Source organism: Drosophila sechellia, chromosome X, assembly GCF_004382195.2.
Source record: "Drosophila sechellia strain sech25 chromosome X, ASM438219v1, whole genome shotgun sequence".
Taxonomy (NCBI): domain Eukaryota; kingdom Metazoa; phylum Arthropoda; class Insecta; order Diptera; family Drosophilidae; genus Drosophila; species Drosophila sechellia.
The window spans coordinates 8,625,000-8,639,023 of record NC_045954.1 but is presented as its reverse complement, the minus strand read 5'-3'; the positions used below and the strand labels follow the sequence as shown (position 1 = coordinate 8,639,023).

The 14,024-nt window shown below is 41.9% G+C and overlaps 4 protein-coding genes across 4 annotated transcripts; 1 reads left to right on the top strand and 3 right to left on the bottom strand.

Moving 5' to 3' along the window:
* Nucleotides 1-932: 932 nt before the first annotated feature.
* LOC6619753 (acylphosphatase-1) lies at nucleotides 933-1,512 on the bottom strand. The gene has a single exon (XM_002043931.2). It carries the CDS (start codon nucleotides 1,399-1,401, stop codon nucleotides 1,090-1,092), a length of 312 nt encoding a protein of 103 aa, XP_002043967.1. The 5' UTR covers nucleotides 1,402-1,512; the 3' UTR covers nucleotides 933-1,089.
* Nucleotides 1,513-1,618: 106 nt separating this feature from the next.
* LOC6619754 lies at nucleotides 1,619-9,672 on the bottom strand. Its single transcript, XM_032724389.1, has 4 exons — nucleotides 9,508-9,672; nucleotides 3,094-3,211; nucleotides 2,804-3,017; nucleotides 1,619-1,904 (listed from the first exon to the last, which is right to left on the bottom strand). Exons 1-4 carry the CDS (start codon nucleotides 9,547-9,549, stop codon nucleotides 1,838-1,840), a joined length of 441 nt encoding a protein of 146 aa, XP_032580280.1. The 5' UTR covers nucleotides 9,550-9,672; the 3' UTR covers nucleotides 1,619-1,837.
* A 314-nt stretch (nucleotides 9,673-9,986) lies between these two features.
* On the bottom strand, nucleotides 9,987-12,222 carry LOC6619756 (U3 small nucleolar RNA-associated protein 6 homolog). The gene is made up of 4 exons (XM_032724388.1): nucleotides 12,028-12,222; nucleotides 11,667-11,970; nucleotides 10,423-11,607; nucleotides 9,987-10,351 (listed from the first exon to the last, which is right to left on the bottom strand). The coding sequence occupies exons 1-4, from the start codon at nucleotides 12,117-12,119 to the stop codon at nucleotides 10,124-10,126; spliced, it is 1,809 nt and encodes a 602-aa protein (XP_032580279.1). The 5' UTR covers nucleotides 12,120-12,222; the 3' UTR covers nucleotides 9,987-10,123.
* Nucleotides 12,223-12,425: 203 nt separating this feature from the next.
* Nucleotides 12,426-13,612, top strand: LOC6619757 (chromobox protein homolog 1). The gene has a single exon (XM_002043935.2). It carries the CDS (start codon nucleotides 12,529-12,531, stop codon nucleotides 13,249-13,251), a length of 723 nt encoding a protein of 240 aa, XP_002043971.1. The 5' UTR covers nucleotides 12,426-12,528; the 3' UTR covers nucleotides 13,252-13,612.
* The last annotated feature ends 412 nt before the right edge of the window (nucleotides 13,613-14,024 follow it).

The following is a 14,024-nucleotide window of genomic DNA, read 5'->3' as shown; positions in this document are numbered from 1 at the left end:
ATTCATAGATACACGGCGAGAAAATCGTATTACTTACAGATAAATCTGAAAAATATTCAATAGTATTTAATATTTACAATAATTTGTTAGTTTCTTCAAGCTTTAGAATTCTCATGATGAAGGATTTTTACTGTGGATTTTTTAAAGGCCAATTTCCTCTGTGTAAATCATACTTGGCTACCTGTTGCACACACACATACTCACACACACACAAATTCTAGTAATGGCCGTCCGCAAATTGACCCATAAAATTGTAACGTTGCTTGAGCCAAGATAGTTTAGCTGTCCATATATCACTGCAGATACACGACACTGGCCTACAAAAGAGCACTTTGATAATTCCCCCAGATGTGCAATGTGTTCAGAATCTGAACTTCAGATGGTACTTAGCCGACTTAGGTGATCATCTTCGTTTTGTATAAAAACTAAACTTTAAAGGTCCAAACCTACGCACCCACCTACTAGTTCTCAGTGGCCTGTTAACCAGTGCTATCTCTGGTTGAGAAGTCTGGAACTCGGTGAATCGGCAGTTGTATCCGCGAACGCATAAATAACCATCCGTGGCTGTATGTTCGCTGTTGTCCAGTGGTACACCTTCATCGTGTCGATCGAGGTGGCGATCAGATTCCGATTCTCCGATTTGCATGCCAAGCAGCCGGGAACATCGCTGGCTAGCTACGAGTATATGCATCCGAGGCATGCGATTCGATTTGATATCCGATCGAAGGCGATGGCCACAAGGTTATCCCCTCCCACGGACCATGGACATCATTAGCTCATTCGTCACGATCGCAATCGGCCCTAGAACCTAGAACGGTGGAATCCATGGGTCATTTGGAGAATTGCATAGATCCAGCAATCGCAACAATCATTCAATTCATAATGAGCCACATGAAAAGTTTGGCATTTTCCTTTGGGAAAACTCTAAAAAATCAGTGTTGAATCTGTGCAATTTTATTCGGAAAATACTATGTTACATCCATACAACAAACATATTAGACAAATCATAATGGATAAAACTTTTGATAGCCGTTTTAATCAAATTTATGCATTGGAAATATTTTGGCAGAATTGGAGCTATTCCTTTGATCATTTCCGTTCCACTTTGATTTCGAAGGTCTTGTAGGTGTATTCCTTGATGACTTTCAGGTTCTTGATGATGAACTCCTTGATGGCCTGCACGAACTCGGAGGCGGCCAGGATGAACTTCTTGAAGGCATCGATCACCTTGCCCTCGCCCTCCAGACGACCCTTGAACTTCTCCTCGGACACCTGGGTGATGAATCCCCGGAGTCCCAGTGTATTGGCCTGGACCACTGCAAACAGCTCGAAGGCTTCCTTGGGCAACTTGCCACGCACCTCAAAGTCACAGCCCAAGATCTCCTCCTTTTGGCCGGCCATCTCAACTAAGATTGAATTTTCCAAAAAGCAGGGTGTACACAAAACTCGGATTGACTTGACGGCAAAGTCTCAGCGCTCTGTGACCCTGACTTTGAACCTCCAGATCCGATCGCAAATTGCCTCCAATTATCGTGCAACACCCATAATCGCCACAAGAAATCAGCGGCAGCAGGTTACATTCCCAGCAAAAAAAAAACAAACAAACACAAAAACCCTCTTGTAAACTTAGCGCAAGTTATTAGTTAAACAACAAAACAAAAATGGGTAAATAGCATAAAAACAAAAAGGGGGAGAGAAAAAACATACAAAGTATAAACAAAAGTAAATATATAAATCACAAGGCGGTTTCAAGTCTTTGGCGTTTTGAATGTGCATCCGAATCTTTGTATCTTTGTATCTTTGTATCTCAGCGGCTCCGTATCTCTGCTTTGCATCTCTAAAAGCGATCTATCTCGACTTTATTTTTCCTCGACTCCTCCACCAAAACGGGCACCTCCTGCCGTCTGCACATATGTATATTTATGTACATTTTTTCACAGAGTTGTCATGCGGATGATAAGAAATAATTAGAAATTATATAAATTGCTTAATTATAATAAGCTTGCGGCACGACAACAACACAGCAGCAGAACGAAGGAATGTTGGCATTAGGCAAAAGCAACGAATGGGGCGATACCCTTTAATAGATGCAAAGAAGTATCTTTTAAATAAACATGCAACATGCGTAATGTTTCAAAGCAATAAGTTATGTATTTAAGTTGTAAGCTTCTTATTGAAAAAGTTACAAACTTCTAGTTAAATAAACGAAGCGTTTGTCTAGTTAGTTGAAGAGCAAATCCCTGATTCTTAGAAGTTTATAACCATGGCTATCAATGGATTGGCAAAAGCGAAGGAGTTGACCACCATTTGAGGTGAGGTCGCAGTTGGAATTTGAATTGGAATCGCAGTCCATTGGATTTTGCAACATTTGCCGGCACGTGACGTCAGGGCCGTGAGTTTTTCAGTTTTTCGCTTTCCCAGAAACTTAGCCCGCGGGCTATTATGGCCCATTATCCCGGGAGCGGAATGGCAATTATGGTGATGTAAGACATGGGCAGATGTTGTGAGTTTAGCATATTATAACCACAGATAGCTGGAATGTACATATATGTTGTGTATGTGTATACATATATATTTAATGGATTTTCCTGTAAATAATCTGCGTGCGCATATCTGAGATTAGCTTAAGACACGTATAAATACATATAAAACGCTCGTACACACAGCTACAAAAAAAAAACAGTGGTACGTTAACATTTACAATAGATTCTTGTTTCATTATGTTTATCAACACGAGTTATTCGATTTGCAAAAAAAAATAGAACGGATATGGAGTACATATACGACGGAACGGAATCTTTACGTCCGGCAGATGCAGAGGGTGTCCAGAAGGAAGACGGCCGCATTGATGATCATCAGGGATCCGGCGCCGATGGCCTGGCGCTTCCTGTCCGTGTTCAGGAGTCCGCCGTGCCACTCATCGATCACCAGAGCTCCGGAGGCCACGAACAGCAGGCAGCCGATCAGCGAGAACAGGGCGTTCAGTCGCTTCTCCACCAGCGAGTTGAGCACATGGCCTGCCAAGGAGTCAGGAATCAGTTGGTTAGGATATATCTAGGACATATCTATAGTTATGTGGGCACTACTACTCACCGATCAGCAGGACGCCGCAGATGACGGTGTAGCCACCAACGGTGCCGGCCACAATCACCGGATGGAGGGACAAGTTTCCGACCGTCTCGTACAGCACAATGCAGGCGATGGCGATGGCCTGGAGGATGAAAGATCATACCATATCATTAGCAGGTTTGTAATCTTTATAGGAAGCAAATCTATTACTCAAAAGTTTCTTGACGCTTTTTTGCTCTTAGGCGAATAAAAATCTTCACAAAGCTAAAAGAATAACTATTTTAAGCAGCTAACTATACCTATTAGATTTTGACGAATTTGGAGAAAATTAATTTTTGGATGAATTTTTGCTTTTTTTTAGGAGATCAAATTGGCGAACAATTTCCGAAAAATAGAATTTCAATTTTTAACTCAGTTCGATTGGGAATTAAAATACGATTTCAATGATACACTTCATTCCGTATTCAGATAATTATTTTTTAAATTGTGCCCAAAAAACTGGTTATTTTATGACGGAACTTTGGAAAAACGGTTTTGAACAGATATTTTAGTCATAACTTGGCCAAAAATGATCATAAACATGAAAGAATAGCAGATTTGAACAGCTAATAACCAATACTAACCAGCCCTATCACTTTTTGGAGAATTTCGGGAAAACGATTTTTGGGTCAATTTTCGCATTTTTGGTAATCAAAATTTTCGAAAAATGGCCAAAAAAAAAAATTTCCATTTTTGAATACAGTTCGATTTAGAATTTAATTACAAATTCAACCATATATAACATTCCATATTCAGACAATTATTTTTAAAGTTGTGGCAAAAAAAAACTGAATATTTTATGACTGAAATTTACCTTTTCGCAAAATGCTATATTTACAAAAAGGACTTTCTTCAGAACTTGGCTAAAAATGGTCCTATAGCTGAAAGAATAACTGTTTTAAGCAGCTAATTACCAATACTAACTATCCCTATCACTTTTTGAAGGATCTAGAAAAATTAATTTTTGGGTCAATTTTTGCATTTTTTGTAAGGGGTAACATCATCAAAATTTTCAAAAAAGGTCAAAAATTTAAAATTCTCAAATTTGAATGCAAATCAATTTGGATTTAAAAAACAAACTCAACGAGGTATAACATTCCATATTTGGACAATTATATCCAATTTTATAGACAAAAATCTGATTATTATTAACCAAAATCTGGGAATCCCAAGATTCGAAACTTAAAAGCTATTTCAACACAAATGGATTTATGTTTGAAAAATTTATTATTTTCTGCACATTTTTGAAGCTTCCACAAATGAAACCCTTGGCACAATTTAAGTTTAAATTTTATTAAATAGAATACTTAGAGCTAAGAAGCCAACACAACGAAAATGTCGCTCACGAAGATGGCGCCATTGGCCAGACTCAAAATCCCGGAAGCCAGGAGCACCTCCCTCTCCTCCTGCGACTTGCAGTAGCCCAGCCACTGGGCAAGGATAATGGTGCCAGCGGCCCCGAACAGAAAGAAGCCACCGATCGAGAAGAGGATATCGAGGCGCTTGTCCACCACAGTGCCGCTCACATGACCTGAAAACATATCCATCTCATAAACGGGAGCCAGATTGGATGCATCCTGGGATTTACCTGTTGCTATCACAAAGCAGGTGATTAGATAGCCCATCAAGGTGCCATGGACCAACAACGCCTGCCGTATGAAAGTCAGGTCCGAAATGCTCTCGATCAGGATAATGCTCGTCACGATGAAGACCTGCGAGTTAAGGACTCGATGCTCAAAACCTTGAGATGGACAAGTTCACAGACGGACAACTCACGGACAAACTTACGGACAAGCTTACGGACAAATAAAACGGACACACAGACAAGCTGAAAAGCCAAAAGTTAGGATAGATCTTCTAGAGAGTTGCATTCCATAGAGGAATCACTATCATAAAGTATAGATGCAGTAGAAAGGAGCTCACTGTGTTTATACCAGAATATAAAAACTTTCACCTAAAAGTTATAGGTAGTTAGCGGACACTCTTCTTCAATTCTGCCTCTATCCTATCAAACCAAAAATTAATCACTTTTGGACAACACCAAAAGCTGTCGGAAAAGGCGGGCTGATAATTTTAACCACGTCGTGTGCTTTAATTTCAGACCATATGCTTCTGCTTTTTCATTCTGTTTTTGGCTGTCTGCTGGAAAAAAAAATGCGGAAGTTCCGCAGTAAAAGTCCAGCCATTTTTGCATCAAACAGGTCAAGTGGTAATATAAATTTTAGATCTTTAAATTTACCAATAATTAAACCCACAAAAGTCTAAAGATTACTTTTAAGCCGATTAGTAATTTGAAAAATGTTTGCCATGCTGAGATTCGCATCGATCTTCAATCGAAGTCATAAATAAACTGCACAATTTAATGGGCTTGTCACATTTTGAGCCACCAGAAGCCACTCACTTCACATTTATCGCCATGGAAATGGGCGGGTGAGTCGCGGAATTAGAATGCGAACCCATCCACCCATTCACTTATCAAATGTGAAAATTATTCCAAAATTGCCGGGCGACAGATATGGGGTTTTATGGCGATAAATTGACGGGCCATCGAGTGGCAATACAGGCGGACAATGTGACAATGTGACAATGTGACAATGTGACAGTGGGCCATCGCTAAGTGCGACACACCCGCGGGCAATCAATCAATTAGGCGGGGGACGTCCGCTAATTGGGTTCACCAGGATGCAGGAGGACCAAGCCCTGTGGACATTGTAATGCAGTAAGGCCGCGACTAATGGGTCATTAGGTCATTAGGGTTCCTGGATGGTAAAGCTAAAGTAAACAAATGGCATATCCACATCCATCGAATATAATTTGTTTATAGAACTGCGGATTACATACATATATGTATGTATATATTTCAGTGGGGGGCCACCGCTTCCTGTGTCAATAATTACCGCTTGTTGTTGTCATTCGCCATTTATTTCTGAAGCCAATATTTATCTATATGTATGTTTATGTGCGGCTTCTTTGTTGTTTAATTGTCACGCCCAAAAAAAAAAAATCGGAAATGGGAAATATAAATCCGAAAACGACATTAACACCAAAAATAATGGCGAAATCGCATTAACTAAGCATTTATTTGGGGAGCGGCATAGTTCGTGTGCCATTAGCATTGGGAAAATGCTGAACAAACTATTTATGCGTAATTGATTAATAGACTGTTTTATGTTATTTTAGCAATTCAGTAAGCGAAATCTTAAAGTGGAGATAAATTGCTGGTTATTTGTCAATTTCACTTGATTGAAACTGAAGAAAACAGGCAATTTTCCCACTTTAAATTTACTTATATATTAATATTAACATGATATATATTTAAAAACCTTCTTTTTCTGCGAATCCTTTCGTGGTTTTTAGTATTTTTTTTCACGAATTATCTGAACTATGAAATTTGCTTTCGTATGACTAAGACTTTTTTACTTCTGGATGCCTGGTATTATTTACAAACTATATTCGCAGCGAGTTTAATTTCGTAATTTGTTGCAAATGCCGGGGGAGGAAAAACCCCTGAGTGCCACGCCCCCACAAAAATACGGACTTAAAAAATAGTCGCACTCTGACAGAAACGAGCCACCCAAATAAAAAAAAACACGAAAAAGCCGTAGATCAATTTTATTTTCAATTGATATTGTTAGTATGGGCCATTCATTATATGCCCACCTGACATGCCATTGACTTTTTTAAGGGGGTGTTGGTTGGTTGGGGGGGTTTATTTGGGGGAGGTGGTGCGTCGAAACGCACAAATCAATTAAATAAATTTTCGAGAGAACGGTGGAAATGGCAGAACAATAAAATAAACACAAAATGCGCCTCCCTGATTTGCAGTTAAAGCATTTATTAGCCCGTAAAAACATTTACGATCAAGTTGCCGGAGAAATTCGATGAAAGCAAACAATGGGTTGGTGTTGGTTAGTTATTCTTATCTTTCGACCATTCTATTTGCACTCACAACGCGGAGACTTGGCGACAAATATTTGAGCAGTACGTACTATTTGCCCAATTGATGTTCACTCAGAGCAAAACGCTTAACAAAAGAAAAAAATTAAAAAAAAAAAATAATAAAAAAAAACGAAGCTAATAAGAAGAAAATAGCAAAGATAATCAAGGAACAGCTAGAGACCAATTAACCATTCCGCCGGCATTTCATTGTTTACTCAATGCAACAATCGACCTTTCGGCGATGGTGCACATGGCGTATGCGTAATGTGCGCCAGATTTCTCAGCAATTTTTTTTTTTGTTTTTTTTTTTGCCCATGTGCGCGATGATGTCAGCGTGGTAGCTGCTGTATCTGGCTGCACCGCAAAAAACTAGCCACTCTTTTCACCGGATGTTGATTGAATTGGAAATGTATGTATGTACATTTCATTCGCAATTCCATACAATTGAATTTTAAATGGAGCCGCTTCTTTCGGTTACTTGCTCATTGGTTTTGAAAAAAAAAAAAAATTCAAGGGCTTGCTCGAATTGTTTTCGGTGTACTTGGATTTTGACTGGTGAGTGCACTTGGCGAACGTGATTGCACGCCTGCTCCGATGGAGAGGCGGGTGTGGTCCGCCCAGATCGGATGGGTCGCTCGGAACGGATCGGAACGGACATGATCCGCATTATAATACACCACTGTGCGAGTATATCGAGTGGCCAAGCGGCAAGTGGGTCGCCAGTGCAGTGATGTAATCGGCTGGCAGTTGACTCACTTGCCGGGATCCGAGCTCCAAGATCACTCAATAGCTCGCACATTGCCCAATGCTGATCATGAACAAAATACTATATGCCTCAAAAAAAAAAAAACACACCCATCCACTTCAGAGCAAGTGGTGAAAATAAAGCTGTTCCTTGGCGACTTTAAATAAACAATGCTTTTGTGAATAAGATTTGAAGTTGAGGAAATTACAAGCTTGTTGATTCTTATTTGCTAACACAGCAAAGCAAAACAATTCAATTCAATTGCAAAATAGCTATCAAAAGCACCACTTTTTGAGATACATTCGTAGGACTGATCGGTGTGCTGATAACTTATAAAATAAGCAAACCCGAGTTGAGCCAGATGTCTCCGCAAAGCGAGTATGTAAATATTTATAAATAAACAATCTTGCACTTGCAATCATCTGGTTTCAATAACAAATTACGAGTCACAGATAATTCTGCACAATATATATGCATATTTTACTATGCTCTCGTTTTCATTACCGACATATGGGCAATTATTTTAAATACAAAATATATGTATAATCATCTTTGGGCTCATTCAATTAATTAAGTCTGCAAGTCAGCCATTGGCAATACAACTAATTATGATAAATTGGCTTATATGTTTCTCCAAATCGATTACAAATTCCAGGTATTTCAAGCTGCGAATCTTTTTTGCTCTATATACATACTAGCTATATATTAGTCACTCCAGCTCTATCTACCGATTTACTCTCTTCCAAGCTCGCAGATTCGCACAAATGATGTCATATGCGGCTGGGATCAAAAATAAACCCGGCTTTATATGCGCTTTATTAAGACACAAATACAATAAATGGACAACTGACACACATATATCCCTTAAAAATGAAATAAAACCAATTTCGACATGCAAGTTGCTTTAACAATTTGCCATTCAATTACCCGTCGTTTAAAAAAAAAAACGCACTTGGCAAAACGAAATTCTATTGAAAAGAATGATCTAAGTTGGGCTTTTGTTCACTTTCGTGGCACGTAATATGCCGCTGGGAACCCCGAAAATAAATTCAACTTGGGCGGCGGCGGGGTCATGACATCATTGAGCCAAGAGCACGCATTAATCCCAAAACAAAAAAAAAACATGAAAAAAAAAACGAAGAAACCTACTGTGAAATAAATAAAAACGGAAACAGTGAAGTCATAGTCATAGTGAGTGCTTTGTTGTGGTCCAAAAAAACCGGTTGTTCCTCTGCCACAAAATACAAAAAAAGAAAAAAACAAGAACAGAAACTCTAGAGACGCAACAGGAAATGGCTTGAAATCGGGGCTGGGGGAAAAGCAGACGCTCACAAAGAATAAAGACACACACATTCTATACAGTCGCGGCATTTTCAACTCCAATTCGCAGCTGCCACAAACTCTATTTGATCTTAATAACCATATATGTACAAGCGCTTGCCAGTTAGCCAAATGAGTATAATAAATAAATTTTAGAAGTCAAATTTGAAAACTACAAGTTTTTAGTGAATATTTAAGTGCTCTCTTTTTTTAAATTAATAATATGAAATATTTCAATATTTCTATCAATATTTTTATGGCACAGCAATTCAATTACTTTTTAAACAAAATCTACTTCAAATAGCTTTTGCAACATTACAAAGTTATAAATACTGTGTTGTTAACACTAAGATAATATGGTGTCCTTCGGATCTAGTTTAAATCCAATTACTCACCAGCTCGATGATCTTCAGCAAGAGGCGATTGTTGAACTCCATGGCGCTCGGTTGAGATTTCCCTTTTGTTAACTTTTATGGAATGGAACTGGATCAGGTCGGCTGATGCGCTGGTTTTTGCTGGTGCGTGTTGATGCCACGGCGTACGCAAGTGAACTGGCCAACTGCTCTACCGCCACTCGCTTTCAAAGCTCCAGTGGCGTCGACGTCGGCGGCGATGTCGGCGGCGGCAGCGGTAGCGGCGTCGGGCAGGCAAAGTTAATGCCCATGTTTTGTTTACCTTCGGAAAACGCAATTAGCTCGGATTTATGAGCACATCCGTCGACAGAAGAGGTTAAAGGATATTCTCGTATAGCATTACTCATAATTTAACCGATTTGCAAGGACATTTTAACAATAGGATGGTTAAATAAGAACTTTTCATATGATTGTACTTTGAATTCACACCTGCATATTGCCAAAGGAAAAATCAGATTTCATAAATTATCTTATAAGCTGTATATTCACAAGTCCTTATTTTAGAATCGAATCACTATAGACAGTCCGAAAGATCGACTTAGGAATTAAGTTAAAAAAAAAACAGAAGCAGAAATTAACTAGCGCATATTTTAGCCAACTATATCGAGGCGCCCACATAGGCCAGTGCCCGCTCAGCCTCAAACGCGGCGACATATTGCGGCTCTAGGGTGCTGAGGGCACGCTGGGTGAGCAGGGATATGTTCTTCGCCTCGCCGTGATCCCGCTCGAAGGCGAGGTACTCCACCCAAACGCGCGGCTGTGTCTTGCCGAAGTAGCAGGCCATAAAGTCGTAGCACATGCGCCAGTATTTCAGGCTGGCCTGGTCCTGCAAGAGATAAAGTAAATTAGTTGCATGTCGCATTTGCGTGCCAAAGTAGCAAAGATAGCAAAACATACGCAAGCTGCCGCACTGGACTCCAGCTGAACCATTTGGCGGTGCAGCGCCAGCGACATGGGCGGTAGAACGGCCAGCTTGGCGTACTCCTTGCGTGCTTCCTCGACGGACCGTTCCTGCCACAGATAGCGCAAATAATCGGAGCGCAGCTCGCCAAACTCCGGCCACGCAGCCTTGCAGGCCAGGCCGTAGATCTCATCCAGCCGGCGTGCGCCCAAGCTGTCCTGCCGAGTGCGATAATACAGAATGACACTGCGCCACAGCGGCAACGCCTCGCTGCCCATGCTCTTCTGGATCTTGTTGAACAGCTCATAGATCAATGGCTCACTGTCGCTTTGAATGTGCGTGGCCAGAAGAAGCTCGTGCATCTCCACCGAAGAATCGTTCTTCAGGGCTTCCGTGAGTATGGTGACAGCTGCCTCCCTTCCACTCGGAGCAGTGCAGAGCATCTTTCTCAGTGTGGCATAGTGCTTCACGCCCATCAACTGAGAGCGATGACCGGCCTGCAGGGCATCCGCTAGGCACTGTTGCTTTAGGATACGCTCCGTCTTTCCATCGCTATTGAGGGCCAGCATGGCATCCAAATACATATTCCACATTTCTGTCGTTTGCAGCTCCTCCACCGCCGATTTGTATACAGTCACGCAGAGTTGAATGCGTCGCTTGAGAGAGCGGCCATTTACGGAGCGGGATTTCTTGCTGGCCGGCTCTTCGTCACTGGTATCCAAGTCCTCTTCCTCCAGGTCGCCCAGATGAAAGCCGCGTAGCTCTCGCTGGGCAAGCAAATCCCACAACCCCGGCTCCCGGGGGAACTTCTCCTGCATATCATCGATTATCATGCGCTGCAGCTTGCCCGTCAGCTCCTGATGATCCTCACAGCTTTCTAGAAGCTTAACGAAGTAGTCCAATTGGGTAATATTGGCCATGCTGTTGCGGTAGACCGCCTCCACGCGTTCCAGTTTGATGTCCTGTTCCGAGAGCGTGTTCTCGGCTAGATTGCGTTCGTTGTTGGCCAGGGCAGCCTCTTTCAGCATAATGTCAAAGAAGCACTTGTTAAGTGCCTCGGAATCCGGATGTCTCTGCAAACCGCGCAGCAGGATGTCCTTGACTCGATCGATGTTGAGCCGATTAAACTCGTACAGCCATAAGGCGGCGTCCACCCAAAGATCCGGCGAGTCACCATGGTACTGCATTAAGAACAATGGATAAGTAATCAATGAAAGTGAGCAGACTGGCAAATACTAACCAGCAGCATCTTCTCGTATATGCCCGCCACCTCGACGGGATTTGACTTCTTGCTGAACTTGATCCAGTTGCTCCACAGCCGTCTGTCGTGGTTGAACTTGGCCAGGGCCTCTCTGTACAGGCGCATGATCCGCGTGGCTATGGAGGCCTTCAAACCGGTCAATTTAACGTGCATCTTCTTCTCCTTGTCCACGATAGTCATGTGCATGTGCTTCTCGTACAGTATAAAGTCCAGGTAGTCCGTGATGCTCTGGTGGCTCTTGTTGATCTTCAGGAACAGGCGTTCCCGCCTGCTAACGATTTCTCTGCAAGAATACGGATGAAAGGGGGGCACAGACTCCAAATTCGGTTGGATTTCTCACCTGACCTGATCCGCCGTGAATACGCTGTAGTTCTTCATCTGCTCGTACTCCGGCAGCAGGCGCTCCTGCATCTCAGCTATGAACTCGGCCATATTTGCTTAGTTTTCTCCTTAATCGTACTAAGTAATATTGTTTATTTCTTTAAAAACTAGCGCACGTGCAACGCAACGGCCGGTTATCGATTGTCCAGTTTCTGGATAGTTATCGCTGACAGGGATGGTAAAAAGGGTAATTTAAAATAATATATGGCAAAAAGTATAAATGGTCACGAGATATTGATTGAAATTACAATTGTAAAGTTTTTAAAGTTTCAGCTTTTTATTTAAAATGAATTTACCGGAGAAGAGAGCGATAGTTGCCGATAGCTGGAGCGACCATGGAGTTGCCATCTTGGTTTCTTCTTCTTCCTCAATCTCTATAATCGCACGTATAAATAAGTTTTGGACGCCAAGAAAATAACAAAATTCGCTGTTGGAATAACAAAATTAGCACAAAAGCACAATGGCCGAATTCTCAGTGGAACGCGTAGAGGACAAGCGAACGGTGAACGGACGAACGGAATACTATCTAAAGTGGAAGGGCTATCCGCGCAGCGAAAACACCTGGGAGCCGGTGGAGAATCTCGACTGTCCAGACCTGATAGCCAACTTCGAGGAGTCGCTGAAGAACAACAAGAAGGAGTCGAAGAAACGCCTGTCCACCTCCTCCACGCCCGAATCCATACGCAGCAAGCGCAAGAGCTTCCTGGAGGACGATACCGAGGAGCAGAAGAAGCTGATCGGCTTCGAGCGCGGTCTGGAGGCATCAAAGATACTGGGCGCCACCGACTCATCCGGGCACCTGATGTTCCTCATGAAGTGGAAGGGCAGCGATCACGCCGACCTCGTGCCCGCCAAGCTAGCCAACACTCGATGCCCCCAGGTGGTCATACAGTTCTATGAGGAGCGCCTCACCTGGCACACGGGCAGCGGCAATGGTAATGGTAATACGAATTCCGTCAATTTGGGATCATCCGGTGGCCTGGGCTCCGTCGGCGGTAGTGGGGCCGGCGATGATACTGCTCCCGGCAGCGTTGGCACCACCGGCGGCGGCAGCAATGTCGATGGCGGTGACGAGGAGGATCCCGAGCCGGCCAGCCCCATTGGCAGCATCAATCAGGACGAGAATATCAAGCCGGACGAGAGTAGTGAGCTGGACAACGGACAGCCGGATGCGGATGACTAGTTGAGTGGCAGACATAGATGACACCGGCTTTATGCGATATATATATTTCGTAGCGTAGCCCTTAAGATAAATGAAATGGACAAACTGAAGTTCTGGCGGCAGTCAGCGGTAGCATATACTTAATCTATAAGTTGAATTGTAAAATTTTTTAAAACTCTACCTTTTCTTTTGACCCACATAAATGTTTTATAAGCACAACATCTAGTGTTAAATACAATTGGCCTAAAGTATGAGAAACGACTCAGACTGAAGGACCACTTAACAATTATCCCGTATTTGACCACTGCACACTGGGCCAGATTCCCTTTTTTCGTTGGCATAAAGTCAAATAATAAAGCTAGAGAGCTGCATTTTTGTAGAATTGGTGCATTTGAAATGGATCGGTGAAATGTCGTTAAATTTTTAAAACGAGATTTCGTTCAACACCTTTCCGTCTAAATTTGGTATTGCCCACCAATTTTTAGCCAGAATTTGAGATTTTTTCTTAACACAGGCAGTTATTAAGATCCTTTAAATAAGATATTCTCTATTTTTCCACTGTTTCGCAAATCATTATGTGTTACCCTGCGCAGCCAGTAAACAAAAGCATATAAAACTATGTAGGTTACTAAGATTAAAGTATTTATACGAATAAAACGAAATTGTGCAGTCCGATAATTTGCCATGGTGCATAAGTACATAAATTAATCATAAATACAGATTCTTTCTCGCTGCCCGAAGTTTTAATACAAAAATTGTATTAAACATTTGACAAAAATCAAATTAAGTGTCGA

Excerpts from the sequence above, each read along its gene's own strand:
- LOC6619753 (XM_002043931.2), bottom strand. The coding sequence starts at position 1,401 with ATGGCCGGCCAAAAGGAGGAGATCTTGGGCTGTGACTTTGAGGTGCGT.
- LOC6619754 (XM_032724389.1), bottom strand. The coding sequence starts at position 9,549 with ATGGAGTTCAACAATCGCCTCTTGCTGAAGATCATCGAGCTG. Across the intron at positions 3,018-3,093 it reads CTGCGGCGTCCTGCTGATCG|GCCATGTGCTCAACTCGCTG; the intron begins GTGAGTAGTAGT and ends ACTCCTTGGCAG. Across the intron at positions 1,905-2,803 it reads ACCCTCTGCATCTGCCGGAC|ACGGCAGGAGGTGCCCGTTT; the intron begins GTAAAGATTCCG and ends ACATATGTGCAG.
- LOC6619756 (XM_032724388.1), bottom strand. The coding sequence starts at position 12,119 with ATGGCCGAGTTCATAGCTGAGATGCAGGAGCGCCTGCTGCCGGAGTAC. Across the intron at positions 11,971-12,027 it reads TTCACGGCGGATCAGGTCAG|AGAAATCGTTAGCAGGCGGG; the intron begins GTGAGAAATCCA and ends GTATTCTTGCAG. Across the intron at positions 10,352-10,422 it reads AGTCCAGTGCGGCAGCTTGC|GACCAGGCCAGCCTGAAATA; the intron begins GTATGTTTTGCT and ends TATCTCTTGCAG.
- LOC6619757 (XM_002043935.2), top strand. The coding sequence starts at position 12,529 with ATGGCCGAATTCTCAGTGGAACGCGTAGAGGACAAGCGAACGGTGAAC.